Raw genomic sequence first — 16,601 nt, 5'->3', positions numbered from 1 at the left:
CTGCGGCAATGAATTCCACAGATTTGCCAACCTCTGGCTGAAAATACTCCTCTTCTTCTCTGTTTTAAAGGATCGTCCCTTCAGTCTGAGGCTGTGTCCTAGGGTTCTAGATTCTCATCTAGTGGAACAGCCTCTCCACGTTCACTCTATTTAGGCCACTCAGTATACTGTAAGTTTCAATGAGATCCCCCCCTCATCCTTCTAAACTCCATCAAGTACAGACCCAGAGTCCTCAACCGTTCCTCATATGACAAGTCTTTCATTCCGGGGATCATTCTTGTGAACATTCTCTGGACCCCCTCCAAGGCCAGCAAATCCTTCCTTAGATACTGACCATATTGTTCTGAGCTTGCATTGTCTGTCATCTCCAGTTAACCAAGCCTCCTTTTACCATCAAATGTAACATGTTCCTTAATTCTTAGATGTTCTGTGGTTCCCTAAATTTAGCCAATCTCCTGTTATTGCGCCAAACTTTGAATACGTGGCTTCGTCATATCCTACAAGTCATGCATTTTTGTCAAGATGTCCCCCCTTGTTCCTGTGGATACCCAGCACAGTGTGACTTGCTCAATGATCTCGCTTTATATTGACAAAACCCTCTATTTATGGAAAGTCTTGTATTCCTTTGTTTCAATGTAAATTACTATGCAAGTTGCTGAAATTGGATGTGCTATGTTGTTCAAGAGACTTTAGTACCTGGTTCTCTCTTTGAACAAGCATTTAGCAGCTTTGTTACCGACAAGTCTATGTAGGATTCCAGTTTTACTGTTATCAAGAACATAAGAACTAGGAGCAAGAGTAGGTCACCTGGCCCCTTGAGCCTGCTTTGCCATTCAATAAGATCATGGCTGACCTTTTTGTGGACTCAGCTCCACTTACCCGCACGCTCACCATAACTCTTAATTCCTTTACTGTTCAAAAATCTATCTATCTTTGCCTTAAAAACCTTCAACGAGGTATCCTCAACTGCTTCACTTAGCAGGGAATTCCATAAATGTACAACCTTTCGGGTGAAGAAGTTCCTCCTCAACTCAGTCCTAAATCTGCTCACCCTTATTTTGAGGCTATGCCCCCTAGTTCTAGTTTCACTTTCCAGTGGAGATAACGTCCCTGCTTCTATCTTAACTATTCCTTTCATAATTTTATATGTTTCTATAAGAACCCCCCCCCCCCCCCCCATTCTTCTAATTTCCAATGAGCATAGTCCCAGTTTACTCCGTCTCTCCTCATAAGCCAATTCTCTCAACTCCGGAATCAACCTAGTGAATCTCCTCTGCACCCCCTGCAGTGCCAGTACATCCTTTCTCAAGTAAGGAGACCAAAACTGTACATAGTGCTCCAGGTGTCGCCTCATCAGCACCCTCTACAGCTGCAACATAACCTCCCTGCTTTTCAACTCCATCCCTCTAGCAATAAAGGACAAAATAATAGTCCATTTTGCTGTTATTCACACCAAAATGGATGATCTCACATTTATCAATGTTGTTCTCGATCTGCCAGACCCTTGACCACTCACTTAAACTATCCATATCCCTCTGAAGACATAATTGACTTATTGATTGATTTATTGTCACATGTACCGACGTACAGTGAAAAGTAATTTTCTGCAGCCAAGGTAACATACATGGTACGTACATAGTAGACAAAGGAATAATCGACAGAGTACATTGACAATGGTACATCAAAAACGGTGATAAGAGATAAAAGAAAGGGGTCTGGTTGAGAGAGCTCACAGAAAGTCGCCACACTCCAGCGCCATCTTGAATTCCAAAATTGGAATTGGACTTTCAATGTCCTCTGCACACTTTACTCTATCACTCATCTTAGTGACATGTGTGAACTTTGACACATTACACTTGGTCCCCAACTCCAAATCATCTATGTAAATTTTAAACAATTGCAGTTCCAAAACTGATCCCTGAGGCACACCACTATCCAACTGATCGCCAACCAGAAAAACACCCATTTATCTCCACTCTCTGCTTTCTGTTAGTTATCATTTCTCTATCCATGCTAATACATTACCCGTAATGTGTGCACCTTTATCTTATGCAAAAGCCTTTTGTGCGGCACCTTGTTGAATGCCTTCTGGAAATCCAGATCCACCACATCCACCGGTTCCCCGTTGTCCACTTCATTCCTTGGTACTTCACTAATACAAAATGATCATTTAAGCAACAATGCATTAAGGCTAATTTCTAGGCTAGGATTTCTAATTAATTAGTGGTTCTATTGGGTGAAACATGGTGAATAACAATGCAGAGGAAAGATTGCACTACTCACTCCTGTTGTTAACAGAGCTGTACAAACACCTGAGGGAGACTGCCACACTGACAATTGGTGTATTATTACTGTGTGCCCGATATAATTAGACCTGTGTAACACTCAACAATCCAAAACATCTACAAATATTTTGGAAAATTTAATTTCAAGACAGTGCTAGAAAGTATAACATTTGCTGCTCTAAAAAGAATCCCTGTTGCTATGCACTTGATGTATTATGAGAGAGCTGCAAGATGTGGGAGTTTTGAAGGTAGATGGCTGAAATTTATTTATTTTTTCTTCTTAAAACAGAAAGACACGGAGGATGAAGTTCGAGAAATAATTCGCAATAATCTTCACCTTCAGGGGAAAGTAGGTTTCTGGTGTTACTGTCCAGTTGCTAAGAAACCCCTGTCTTTATGTGTATTTGTGAAATTGCTCTATTGATTGGACTGCTATGCTTGAGCATGAATTATGCACAAGTTTCATTTCATTACAGTCACTGTTTGGTTATGAGATCTTTTATCTGCTCATTTCACACACCTGTCTCTTCCTTCCCGCATGCCTGCATACTGCCCTTCAGTGTCGAATCTTTTATTTCAAGGGGCTGCTGAAGAGACTTTTTCCTGAAATGGATGCAGAACAAAATGTCCAAATCCATCTCAAGGTTCAGTAAACTTAGGTCCAGATTTCCCAGTCAATTATACTTAACAAAGCTTGACCGTGCAACAACACTCTTCTCACTGGGCATAATGCTCAGAAGTCGTCCAGCTTCTTTCTCAGCTCTGGGGGTCTTTGACCCTTTTGCCACGAAGATACACTCAAAGACCCAATCAGAGCGTTTTGGATTGTTGCTATGCGTGGTTTGCTTGGGTGCTACAAGCTGTTTCTAGATATACAGGGTAGTCATGTAAGTCTGAATAATTTTCATTGGTCTCTAATAAAATTTGTCTTTCAATAGAACTATGCTTTTTGGTGTATACTTCTAAAAAGACTTGCCCTTGTAGAAAGTGCCATCACAATTTATATTTTAACGTTACAAAATATGTTATTTGAAGTTCGGATGTGGATGAATAAATAACATTGATATTGCTTTGTGTATAATTGGCCTGCAACACTGTGAGAACAACACCTCGAATTTGGATAATGTTTTGTTTTTACCGCAGAATACCTTCCTGAATCTCTAACATTCAGATTGTGTGTAAATTTATATTATTCAATCAGAATGTTTCTTGCAAGATAGTAGGCTTAATTCAACTAAATGGGAACAAAGTCCCATAGTGAGCGGATTTAGCCGCGTGTTTCCCAGCGCTCGCAGTGTCAAGAAGCACCCGCTATTCAACGCTACTCGCGTTGTAGAAGGGGGTCTCAGTCAGGAACGTGCGGCGAGGCCGCACATAGCCCCGTTTTGTATGCTGAGGAGCTCCCCCAGTATAGCGAGAGATCGGGAAGCCATTTAAAAATGGCACCCCAATCTCCAAGGCCCCCGAATCGATCCATGACCCCCCCCCCCCTCCCTAACCATGCCAAACACACTGTGCGAAGGGTCCCTGGCCCCTCCCCAGTACCCACACTGGACCCCCCCCCCCAACCTCCACCCGCCGGCCTGATCGCACAAGCGCACAAAATGCCAGCTTGGCACCTTGCAGTGCCAACCTGGCACTCTGACAGTGCCAACCTGGCACTCTGACAGTGCCACCTGTGTGCCAACCTGGCACTGCCAATGTGCCAGGATGGCATTTTGTATGTGCTGGCAATTGGGACAGGGGTGCCCTGGGCTGGTGTTACAGGAGGAGGCGGGGACACTCCCATAGTGTGTTGAGGCTTGAGGGTGTTGGGGGTTGGGTAGGGGGCTTCAGAGATGGGTATGCCATTTCAAAATGGCATCCCAATCTTTTGCTACACAGCGGAGTTCCAGCAAGTGAACCGCTTCGGTGTGGAAAACGGGGCTACTCAGGCACACATTCCCCGCTGTGTCCCCTTATTTAATGCGAGTGGCATCGTATAGCCATATGTTTCTTGGCACTAGGAGCGCTGGGAAACATGTGGCTAACTATGCTCGCATTGGGACTTTGTTCCCATTTAGTTGAATCGCACCCAATAAGTACTCAAGCAAGTTTGGAAGAAAACTGCCAAAAGCTATCTTTTTAATATAAATACCATTGTTCAATTCCCTGGGCATTAATCACCTACTGACCTTCCATTAACCTGCAGCAAATACATCACAGCTGTTAACAATTCAGTGTACACATAACTGGCTATCAATGGCAAGTACATAAGGAGTGTCAGTGTCCAACATAATATGCTGGAATTTGCTGTCATGGAAAAGCATCAGAGCTCACCATTAACCTGCAGGAGGACTGCACAGCAAGATTACACGATCTCTGTGGTGTAGACTTCCCCTTTCCTGGTGACACTTTAAACCTAGTGCCAAATCATGGAGATCTTCAGACAATCAATGGCATTAGACTAGGCAAGCAACCAATGACATTGAAGTATTCTCACAGGCAGCAACCCAGGAGGTTAAAGGGATTGAATGTCCTAATTTTAATTGAAATTATCAGGTAGCAAAGTAGATGATTGTGATTGGATTAAGATAGAAGCTAAAGCATTGTGAAGAAACTTTTTGAAAAAAAAAAAAAACTTTGTGGATGTTTTAAAAATCACAATGGAGAAATTTGACATTCCCCAAATATAAACTTAGCTTTTCAGCAGTAATTATTAAGTAAGTACACCATTAAAAATGCAGTTACCCCTTGCGCAACTAGATAAAACGTTTTCAAGGCTTTTGACAGCAGGATTAATAGCTGTCAAAATTGGAAGTTTTCATTCATTCCCATGTTACTGAGGGATTTCACTGTCAGAGACCTCAATAGCACACACTGTGTCAGAGCTTAGAATCATTGACAGCAGTTTCTGCATCTCCGTATGATCCTGCACAAATGCAGATTCCTGAAGTTACTGGCAGTTTAATAGTTTGAAGAGAGTAATGATGGCAAATACAAACCGTTTCATGGCCACTACCATCACAAAAACTGTCCAAGTGATTGTGTCAAAAAACTTCCGGTGTGGAATAAAATCACTGGCTTAAATTGAACAATACAAAATAATAAAAAAGAAGAAAATGGCAATGATCTCACTGCAAGCTTAACCTCATCCCAAGATTCTAAATCCATTTTATGCCATTTTCTTGTGACCTGAATGCCTCATCATGAAGTTTGGCTGCTTTGTAATCGTTCCCAGGATTTGATTAAGTTTTCATACGCTGCTTTGTCTGATCATGTGATTGTAGCGTTCTGCAGTGGTGGTATGGTGGTTTCTCGTAATCTTCAATCATTTAACATTTTTCCGCTTTGGTTTGACCTTGATACCGTTTTCGCCTTTGTGGAACTATACACTCTGAAAAATTATGAATGTTACAGAGCAAATGTAAGGCTTTAATTTAATCTCAAATGTTCAGATAATATTCATAAATTGTTCAAGTTTCACCGTTACAGCTTCTGATACCATCTGAACTGCGGTTGTTAAATGCAGCTTTACCCAACAACCCATATTTCTAGGTGGCACGGTAGCGTGGTGGTTAGCACTGTCGCTTCACAGCTCCAGGGTCCCAGGTTCGATTCCCGGCTTGGGTCACTGTCTGTGCGGAGTCTGCTCGTCCTCCCCGTATCTGCGTGGGTTTCCTCCGGCTGCTCCGGTTTCCTCCCACAGTCCAAAGATGTGCAGGTTAGGTGGATTGGTCATGCTAAATTGCGCTTTGTGTCCAAAAAAGGTTAGGTGGGGTTACTGGATTACGGGGATAGGGTGGAGGTGTGTGCTTAAATGGGGTGCTGTTTCCAAGGGCTGGTGCAGGCTCGATGGGCCGAATGACCTCCTTCTGCACTGTAGATTCTATGATATGTTTTATGGTTGTTTTCTGTATTCTTCCACCTCACTTTTCTGACCTAATCTTTAAATTTGATTTGTTCAAACAAGATTTTAACAGCAATGGGGTGTGTTGTGCAATAGAGTAGTATTTGAAAACATTTATTCATCTGTTTGGTTAGAGATACTCGGTACTGAACTAAATAGATATTAGTTTGAGCTTTAGCAAAGTGTTAGCACAGATACATCAAAATAATTTGTTTTGCTGTGTGGATGCTCTTGTGCATGTCACTGACACTTGTCCCTTCCTACAGTTGGAAGATCCTGCCATTAGGTGGCAGATGGCACTTTACAAAGATCTACCCAACAGGAATGAAGACCCATCCGATCCAGACAAAACGATTGTACGTGTGCTGGATATTGCCAATGTGGTCTTCCACTTGGAGCAGGTCTGTGTTTTTCACTTTGGGATAAATGATTATCATTCAAATGCCCAGAATGGCTCGGTGGAGCTGTGCTTAAAGACAGAGGTTAAGTGAGGATTACAGGATGGTAGCCACAGGCAGGGGATAGAAAGGAGCTGGTGGCAGATGGGAATGGCTTTGTGGGACCTGCAGTGGTTCCTTTAAAGATGACTGGTTAAACTTTCACATGCATATTCCAATGAACCAATCGTGCACAGCACACGGCTCTGCCTGTTGGTACGGTTGTATGCATCTGGATCCTGTATCTCTTACAGAACCGCAATTTGCATTGCTCAGCGAGCTGCCCGCCTGAAAGAGGCAATAACTTTGGGTTTGTATTTTCAGGATTGCTTAAAAATGGCAACAGATTTAACAGGAATAGGAAATGCAACAGTCTTCGGAGCGTAATTACCTCATATAACCTATTAGCTGCATCCATTGTTATATTCTGCATGCTTTATTGCTGATGGATGAGGACAACAATTCAGTCTATCCCTGTTCATCAACCTGAAACGATTCTACAGTCCACCCATTGCAGCATCTTTTAGTTTCTAAAATTATTGCAAGATTTGCGCATGCACCAGTCTATTCAAACAGCCATTACTAATATTTAGTAGGGGGAGGGGCAGGATTAAATTAGGAGCGGCATCCGACTCAACAATATCCAGCTACATTTCCCGTCCCACGCCAGTGGGTCCAATTGAAATGCAAGTGTTAGTGACGATTAAGTCATTCAGACCTCAATGCCATTTCAATGTGCACTTGCCTGTTTGGGGATTGGCGTTGGCTTGGCCAGGAAAGCCTGAAACCATTCAGGAGCAGCCCCAGGCCGAGGGGAGAGTCTAGAGGGTAGTCACATTTAATATATTACTGTCTTGTTGTGTCCCAGGAGGAGTAGGAGAGCTCCTTTGTGCCATAAAGAAACCTTGTGCGTTGGCTCTTTTCTTCCGCGACTGTGATCCCCTCCTGAACTTCTCACTGCCCCACATCACACCACGCACCCCCCCCCCCCCCCCCTCACTCCTCAAAGCACATCCCTTAGATCCCAATGGAATATCCAGGGTTCAACTTGCAGTCGAGTTCTATATTAAACTTTCTCAAATTTCTAATAAGATAAGCTCTCAATACCCAGCTTCAGTGGCTGAAAAGACTGCAGGGTCTAAATTCCACATTGTTGGCCCATTTTAAAGCTGCCGTTCAACTGGTCTAAAACCTCTGTTTATTGCAAAAGCAAAGAAATGAATTTCGTACAAATACACAAAATGTCATGCACTGTATGTCAAAGTCTCGCAGTGTGATTTTGGAGCCTTCACATACTACTCACCTCATGTACAATCTCATTGCCATGGGCATGATGAGGATACGTTCGAGGATTGGTCGAAACTGAAGATGGCTGAACCATTTTCGGTAAAATTGGTTGCACAGTTGTAATGCTAAGACTGAGTTTTGCATTTCTACTTTAATGCTTTAGGTCGAGCATCCCCAGAGGTCTAAAAAAGCAGTCTGGCACAAGCTGTTGTCGAAGCAACGTAAACGGGCCGTTGTGGCCTGCTTTCGGATGGCACCGCTTTATAACTTACCACGGTAGGAACTGATTGTTTTGCCTTGCATTAGCAGCACCATCTCCTGAGAATGAGACACTGACACCCCCTCCTGAATGTCATGGCTGGGGCCTATCGTCTGCATCAGCTCTGGGAGAACCTTGCCCAGAGGCTCGGCATCTGGTTGGAACCCAGCTGAGTCCTGGGATCTAGCAGATCTCCGACTGCTATCTCCCATGGATGTTCCTGCATCCACCAGATTGTGCCCCCGAAGCCTGTCCACTCATGTCGCCCACCAGGCTGTGTCCCTGCGCAGGTGGAGGGTACGGGTGATAGCTGTGATGCCTCGATGGTGTTCTCCTCAGAGCTCTCCTCCAAGGTGTTCTCTTGGGTGACCAGGGGAGTGGGGGGGGGGACATTCCAAATGGACCAGCCTCACCTGATGGTGATCCTACAAGACAATGGACATATGGTCAATGAAAAAGGATAATTGTGTGGAACATCAACAACTCACTTGAGACAGGTCACCTGGATGAAGGGACAGGAGATCTTCACTGGCACAGGCCAACCTCGTCTGTCACTGCTCTCACCTAGGGTAACCTCATGATCTCCAGGGCCCATTTCTCAGAAGGCATGAGGACTTGGGGGAGGGTGTCCTCGGGGGGGGGATTTGGCCCGGGGGGGTGCCCCCTCGGTGGCCTGGCCCGAGATCGGGGCCCACCAACCTGCGGGCGGGCCTGTGCCATGGGGGCACTCTTTCCCTCTGCACCGGCTGCTGTGGACCTCCACCATGGCCGGTGCGGAGACAAACCCCCCTACGCATGTGCTGGGATGTCGCCAGCACACACTGGCGCTCCCGCCATGCGCCAACTCGCGCCGGCCGGCGAAGGCCCTTCGGCGTCAGTTGACGTGGCGCCAAGCCCCTTCCGCGCCAGTTGGCGCGGAGCCAACCCCGCCGGCGCCGACCTAGCCCCTAAAGGTGCGGAGGATTCTGCACCATCCGGGCGGCCCGACGCCGGAGTGGTTCACGCCACTCCTTGGCGCCAGGACTGCCCCCCCCCCCCCCCCCCCCACCAGCAAGGGGAGAATCCCGCTCCAGATCTCTGGCATTCCTCCTACCTCCCCCGTCTTGTCCTTTCCCGCATATTAGGGGATAAAGAGGAGGACTTTTTGAACCGCACGTTTGATGGCTTGTGGGAGGGGGGGGTGTCTATAGCAGGTGGCATGTGTGTGCGCCGCACTTAGACATGAATGGGTTGTGCTGATGGGTGCTGAGGAACAAGCTTGAAGATCGGATTTTGGGAGTGCAAGGTGTCAACCAGTGGATTGGGGGTGAGGGGGGATGGGGTTGGTTGGAAAATTGAGGGGTGCCAGGAGGGATTGATGCCAGGAGAGCGCTGGCAACTTACCCTTGCAGCTTGTTGGAGGTTGTTTGTCTTCTGACATTGGAGGGCGGTCCTCCTGGCCATGCTGCCCGCATCCACTGCATCTGCCAGTCCCTCCCAGGCAGCACTGCTGACCCTGCTGCTGGTTCTCCGACCCCCTCGGAGGGGACAGGATACCCTGCCACTCATCGATGACGTTGAGAAGACTGGCCAGGTCGGCATCCCCAAAGCAAGTCTGCGCACTGCCATCCTCGTGTCATCAGTCAGTGGGACAGAGTGCTGAGGGATCGTTTAAAAGCAGCTCCACCTTGTCAGCGGCGAGCAGCTGAGGCGCAAGTCGGGCAAATCAGATGGCGAGGCAGCCAGGCATGGCGACATTCACGTTGGGACTCAGTTTTGGGACTATGTGAGGGTGAAACAGGCCGCAATCTCACCAAAATGAAACACCCCACCAAACTCGCCCAAAATGACACAATGAAATGTGAATCGCGCCCTAAACATGAGATAGGATTTGGACAATTGTTTGTTGGATAAACAGGATTTTTATAGGGTATAGATTACTGAGTGTGGTATAGGAGAGGTCCAGTCTGGAGGGAACAAAGGCATGAATAAGGGGAGAATGTTGTTTTAAAATTGCAAACATTGGCTCAATTCTTCAACAGGAGTACTAATGACTGGCAAGATCCATCTTTTGCATCTGTGGACCGCCTGAGCCATTCAACAGTCAGTGCACCTCCACAGCAGATGGTAACATTTATATTGCATCTGGAGTGCAGCTATATACTGTCAAAATGCACCACTCAAAGTGTTTTTACGTTGTTAAGCCGATTCTTGGCTGTGCAGAGTTCTGGCAGATCCTTTAAAGGCAACAATGCAGCCTCCCGTTTCACCATAACACACTGCTGACAAATCTGGTACTGCTGGCAACAGTAGCACCATTTGGTTATGGGACAATAGTGTCGAAGAACGAAGAAAAGTACAGCACGGGAACAGGCCCTTCGGCCCTCCAAGCCTGCGGCGACCATGCTGCCTGTCTACACTAAAAGCTTCTACACTTCCTGGGTCCGTATCCCTCTATTCCCATCCTATTCATGTATTTGACAAGATGCCCCTTAAACGTCACTATCGTCACTGCTTCCACCACCTTCTCCGGCAGCGAGTTCCAGGCACCCACTACCCTCTGTGTAAAAAGACTTGCCTCGTACATCTCCTCTAAACCTTGCCCCTCGCACCTTAAACCTATGCCCCCTAGTAATTGACCCCTTGACCCTGGGAAAAAGTCTCTGACTATCCATCCTCTCTATGCCCCTCATAATTTTGTATACCTCTATCAGGTCACCCCTCAACCTCCATCTTTCCAGTGAGAACAAACCAAGTTTATTCAACCTCTCCTCATAGCTAATGCCCTCCATACCAGCCAACACCCTGGTAAATCTCTTCTGCACCCTCTCTAAAGTCTCCACTTCCTTCTGGTAGTGTGGCGACCAGAATTGAACACTATACTCCACGTGTGGCCTAACAAAGGTTCTATACAGCTGCAACATGACTTGCCAATTTTTATACTCAATGCCACGGCCAATGAAGGCAAGCATGCCGTATGCCTTCTTGACTACCTTCTCCACCTGTGTTGCACCTTTCAGTGACCTGTGGACCTGTACACCTAGATCTCTCTGACTGTAAATACTCTTGAGGGTTCTATCATTCACTGTATATTCCCTACCTGCATTAGACCTTTCAAAATGCATTACCTCACATTTGTCCGGATTAAACTCCATCTGCCATCTCTCCGCCCAAGTCTCCAAACGATCTAAATCCTGCTGTATCCTCTGATAGTCCTCATTGCTATCTGCAATTCCACCAGCCTTTGTGTCGTCCGCAAACTTACTAATCAGACCAGTTACATTTTCCTCCAAATCATTTATATGTGCTACGGACAGCAAATGTCCCAGCACTGATCCCTGCGGAACACCACTAGTCACAGCCCTGCAATCAGAAAAGCACCCTTACATTGCTACTCTCTGCCTTCTATGACCTAGCCAGTTCTGTATCCATCTTGCCTGCTCACCTGTGATCCCGTGTGACTTGACCTCTTGTACCAGTCTGCCATGAGGGACCTTGTCAAAGGCCTTACTGAAGTCCATATGACAACACCCACTGTCCTACCTGCATCAATCATCTTTGTGACTTGCTCGACAAACTCTTATCAAGTTAGTGAGACACGACCTCCCCTTCACAAAACCGTGCTGCCTCTCACTAATACGTCCATTTGCTTCCAAATGGGAGTATATCCTGTCTCGAAGAATTCTCTCCAGTAATTTCCCTACCACTGACGTAAGGCTCACCAGCCTGTAGTTCCCTGGATTATCCTTGCTATCCTTCTTAAACAAAGGAACAGCATTGGCTATTCTCCAGTCATCCGGGACATCACCTGAAGTCAGTGAGGATCCAAAGATTTCTGTCAAGGCCTCTGCAATTTCCTCTGTAGCCTCCTTCAGTATTCTGGGGTAGATCCCATGGGGACTTATCTACCTTAATATTTTTCAAGATGCCCAACACCTCGGGCGGGATTCTTCGGAAACCAGCGGGGTAGGCAACTCAGGCGCGAAGGAGTGGCGTGTACCACCCCGGCGTCGGGCCGCCCCGAAGGTGCAGATTCCGCACCTTCAGGGGCTAGGCCGGCGCTGGAGTGGTTTGCGCCGAAGGGCCTCCACCGGCCGGCACGAGTTGGCGCATGCACGGGAGCGCCAGCGTGTGCTGGCGTCATCCCAGCGCATGCGCTGGGGGGGTTCATCTCCGCGCCGGCCATTGCGGATCGGTACACCAGCCGGTGCGGAGGAATATAGTGTGCCCACAGAACAGGCCCGCCTGCGGATTGGTGGGCTCCGATCGCGGGCCAGGCCACCATGGGGGCACCCCCCGAGGCCAGTTCCCCCTGCATCCCCCTGAGGACCCTGGAGGCCACCCGCGGAGCCAGGTCCCACCGGCAAATACCTGCCGTAACATACGCCGGAGGGACCCACCGAAAATGGACGGCCACTTGGCCCATCACGGGCCGGAGAATCGCTGGGGGTCCGCTGCCAGTGGCTGCTGACCGGCGCGGCGCGATTCCCGCCCTTCCAAATCCCCGGCGCCGGGGAATTCAGCAGCCAGCGGGGGCGGGATTCACGCCGCCCCCTGGCGATTCTCCGACCCGGCGGGGGGTTGGTGAATCCCGCCCCTCGTCTTTTTGGATCTCAATGTGACCCAGGCTATCTATACACCCTTCTCCAGACTCAACATCCACCAATTCCTTCTCTTTGGTGAATACTGATGCAAAGTATTCATTTAGTACGTCGCCCATTTCCTCTGGCTCCACACATAGATTCCCTCCGCTGTCCTTCAGTGGGCCAACCCATTCCCTGGCTACCCTCTTGCTTTTTATGTACGTGTAAAATGCCTTGGGATTTTCCTTAACCCTATTTGCCAATTACTTTTCGTGACCCCTTTTAGCGCTCCTGACTTCTTGCTTAAGTTCCTTCCTACTTTCCTTATATTCCACACAGGCTTCGTCTGTTTCAAGCCTTTTAGCCCTGACAAATGCCTCCTTTTCCTTTTGGCGAGGCCTACAATATCTCTCATTATCCAAGGTTCCCGAAATTTGCAGTATTTATCCTTCTTCCTCACAGGAGCATGTCAGTTCCTAAATTCCTTTCAACTGACATTTAAAGCCTCCCACAGGTCAGATGTTGTTTTACCCTCAAACATCCGCCCCCAATCTAGGTTCTTCACTTCCCGCCTAATGTTGGTATAATTAGCCTTCCCCCAATTTAGCACATTCACCCTGGGACCACTCTTATCCTTGTCCACCAGCACTTTAAAATTTACTGAATTGTGGTCACTGTTCCCGAAATGCGCTGCTACTGAAACTTCTGCCACCTGGCCGGGCTCATTCCCCAATACCAGGTCCAGTAAAGCCCCTTCCCTAGTTGGATTATCTACATGTTGTTTTAAGAAGCCCTCCTGGATGCTCCTTGCAAACTCTGCCCTGTCCAAGCCCCCAGCACTAAGTGAGTCCCAGTCAATATTGGAGGTTAAAGTTTCCCATCACAGCAACCCTGTTGCTTTTACTTCTTTCCAAAATCTGTCTACCTATCTGTTCCTCTATCTCCCGCTGGCTGTTGGGAGGCCTGTAGTAAACCTCCAACATTGTGACTGCACCCTTCTCCTGCATCCTGATCTCTACCCATATAGCCTCGCTGCCTTCTGAGGTGACCTCCCGCAGTCCGGCAGTGATATTCAGTTTCCTGTCAGCTTCCTGCTTCAGAGCAACGTAGGAACAGGAGTTGTTCATTTTGCCCCTTGATCATGTTCTGCTATTCAATGAGATTATGGCTGTCCTGTACCTTTTCTAATTTTTAATTTTTTCAATTAAAGGGCATTTTAGCATGGCCAATCCACCTACCCTGCTCATCTTTGGGATGTAGGGGTGAAACCCATGCAGACACGGGGAGAATGTGCAAACTCCACACAGACAGTGACCCAGGGCCGGGGTCGACCCCGGGTCCTCGGCACCGTGAGGCAGCAGTGCTAACCACTGTGCCATCCATGCTGTCCTGTATCTCAACTCCATCCACCTAACTAACTTGGTTTCTGTAGCCCTTAATACCCTAACCTCACAGAAATCTCAGTTTTGAGATTTTCAGTAGGTTTGAAGCTCAACAGCTTTTTGTGGAAGAAAGTGTCGTAATATACACACAGGTATATGATGGTGCACAGACAGGCAGTGATTGACACACAGGATGACCAGTGAACACACAGAACACAGCAGCCAATCACCAGACTGGACACGACCACTATAAAGCCAGTGGGCACTAGTTTTCCCGCTCTCTTGGGATCCAGCCTCTGAGACAGTCAGAGCCCGTGAGCAGCAACTAGAACACACACCATGTGGTAGTAAGATAGTCTGGTCAGGTTAGCCTCAGGTCTCCAGTCAAGTCAGCATAGTGTCGACCCACAGTTAAAGTATGTATGATAGTTAAGAGTTCAGTAAAATCAGTTGCATTTCTTCAAGTGTTGGAAGCCTGTCTCTCTCACTGCTGCAGCAAACGCAGTCCTCGCAGACCCGGCATACCCAACACATCAGAAAGCTCTAGATTTTCACTGCCCTTCATGTGAAGAAATGTTTCCTAATATGACCCATGAGCGTCCAGCTCCAATTTTGAGGTTACACCCCAATGTTCTTGATTCTCCCAATGGAGAAAATAGCTTTTCTCTACCCCCCTCATCAACTTCTTCAATAATCTTCTGAGATATAGCTCTCAGAAATGAATACGGTTTCTGATGGTAATTTTCTGTGCCGGATGCAGGTGGGACATCGCTCATGCTTGATATTTTACAAGGAGAAATGGAAACATTGCATTATTTGTATAAAGATAGGGACCTACATTTATGAACAGGAATTTTAGTGAGAGATTAACAGCCGATTTATGTTGGTATAGATATTCATCTTCTTTAAATTATTTAAAAAAAAACTTAATCAGATTGAAGCAGGTGAAGAAATCGAGCTTGAGTTGAGAAATGACCCAACCTTCTGGCAGCAGATGGCAATGTCTGACAGGACAGTGCTACTGACTTGGGCATCAGACCACAACGTTTATTTCCCTAATCACTTTAACATTATATGGAAAGTAATACGGCCCTAATGTAACAAGCAAAGCAAATAATCTTGTCATAACTCATTTTTATATTTCCCTTCAGGCACCGAGCTGTCAATCTCTTCCTTCAAGGCTATGAGAAATCCTGGATTGAAACTGAGGAACATTATTTCGAAGACAAGCTAATAGAAGACATAGCTGTGAGTAACACTTTGCTGTTGCCGTTTGTGCAGCCAGATTTGGGTGGAATCTAATGAGGTCATACAAATGTAAAGTAGTGTCATCATTGTCCTGTCTTTGCTTTTGCCTTTCCACCAGGACGGCTATTCCATCAGCACTTGACAGTCTACAACAAGAGTCCTTTTCATTGCTCTGTTTGAAATGGGGTATGAACGTATTAATTCATTCCTTTGTACATAATTTTAGCAAAGGTGGAATTCCATTTTTAGTAAATGCCTCTGTTAAAATAGTGCACTGAGGAATTTCACACAAACTTGTTAACATTAGTTACAGTGTTTCAATACAAAACGGAAAACATTTCAGTTAAATTTTAAATGATTTGCTCGAATGATAAAGACAATTGTCACATTTTCAGGCTCAATATTTTGGGCGTAACAGCATTCCTGGAAAAGCTACACATTTTTCACACTCACCGTCCTCGAATCTGCAAGACAGATTTCATGCTCCTTGCAGGTCAGGCACAGCAAGAATAAGTTGCATTAGTGTGGCGTCTGTAGTATGCAGAAGCTTCTAAGGGCACCTCACCACTAAGGAAAATGAAAACAAAGTCTCAGTAATTTCAAGAAATGTTGTGTTGTTCTGATGATGTCAAGACATTAATCACACATCTAAGACTGTGCAAACATGTAGTGGGTTCATTTATTTAGACTCGTCACATGGGAACATTTATATATAGGTAGAACGCTTGAAAACATCAGAAGAGCTGGGTGCGTGTGCTCTACTCAAAGGCAAAAGGGAAACTAAGACTGGATCGCTTGATACACTTCCCTTCTGGTGATGTCATGCTGCTGGCTTTACAGGCATATTTCAACTTCTGAGTGCACAGGACACAGCAAAGGTTATGGGTTCTGACAACATCCCAGTTGTAGTACTGAAGACTTGTGCTCCAAAACTAGTCTTCCCTGTAGTCAAGCTGTTCCTGTACAGCTACAACGCTGGCATCTACCCAACTGCATCAGTTCAACATGATGCCACACCATCAATTCCTCAAGGGCCACTCATGGATGGGCGTTAAATACTGGCTTTGCCAGTGATTTCCATGCCTCAAGAAGGAGTAAAACATAATGGGCATTGACCTCAGAAAGGAAAGATTAAGAGGAAGCAATTGAAAGATTGATTGAAGACGTAAGAAAAGCAAGTTAAGTGCAACATATATTGGAAATTTGAATAAAAAGCAAAAACGTTTCAAAACCCACAGCAGGGCAACGAGCA

General features: G+C 46.4%; 1 protein-coding gene across 1 annotated transcript in view; it reads left to right on the top strand.

Moving 5' to 3' along the window:
• The window catches only part of ryr2a (ryanodine receptor 2a (cardiac)), a 1,117,859-nt gene that overhangs the window by 917,018 nt on the left and 184,240 nt on the right, over positions 1-16,601 (top strand). Inside the window, exons 71-74 of the mRNA XM_072511661.1 lie at positions 2,575-2,634; positions 6,441-6,575; positions 8,062-8,174; positions 15,253-15,349. Coding sequence (XP_072367762.1) covers positions 2,575-2,634; positions 6,441-6,575; positions 8,062-8,174; positions 15,253-15,349 — 405 coding nt within the window. The remainder of the gene's footprint in view (positions 1-2,574; positions 2,635-6,440; positions 6,576-8,061; positions 8,175-15,252; positions 15,350-16,601) is intronic.

The sequence above is a fragment of the Scyliorhinus torazame genome, chromosome 1 (assembly GCF_047496885.1).
Source record: "Scyliorhinus torazame isolate Kashiwa2021f chromosome 1, sScyTor2.1, whole genome shotgun sequence".
In the NCBI taxonomy this organism is placed as follows: domain Eukaryota; kingdom Metazoa; phylum Chordata; class Chondrichthyes; order Carcharhiniformes; family Scyliorhinidae; genus Scyliorhinus; species Scyliorhinus torazame.
The sequence above is the reverse complement of the archived record's forward strand: the minus strand, read 5'-3'. Positions and strand labels throughout refer to the sequence as shown.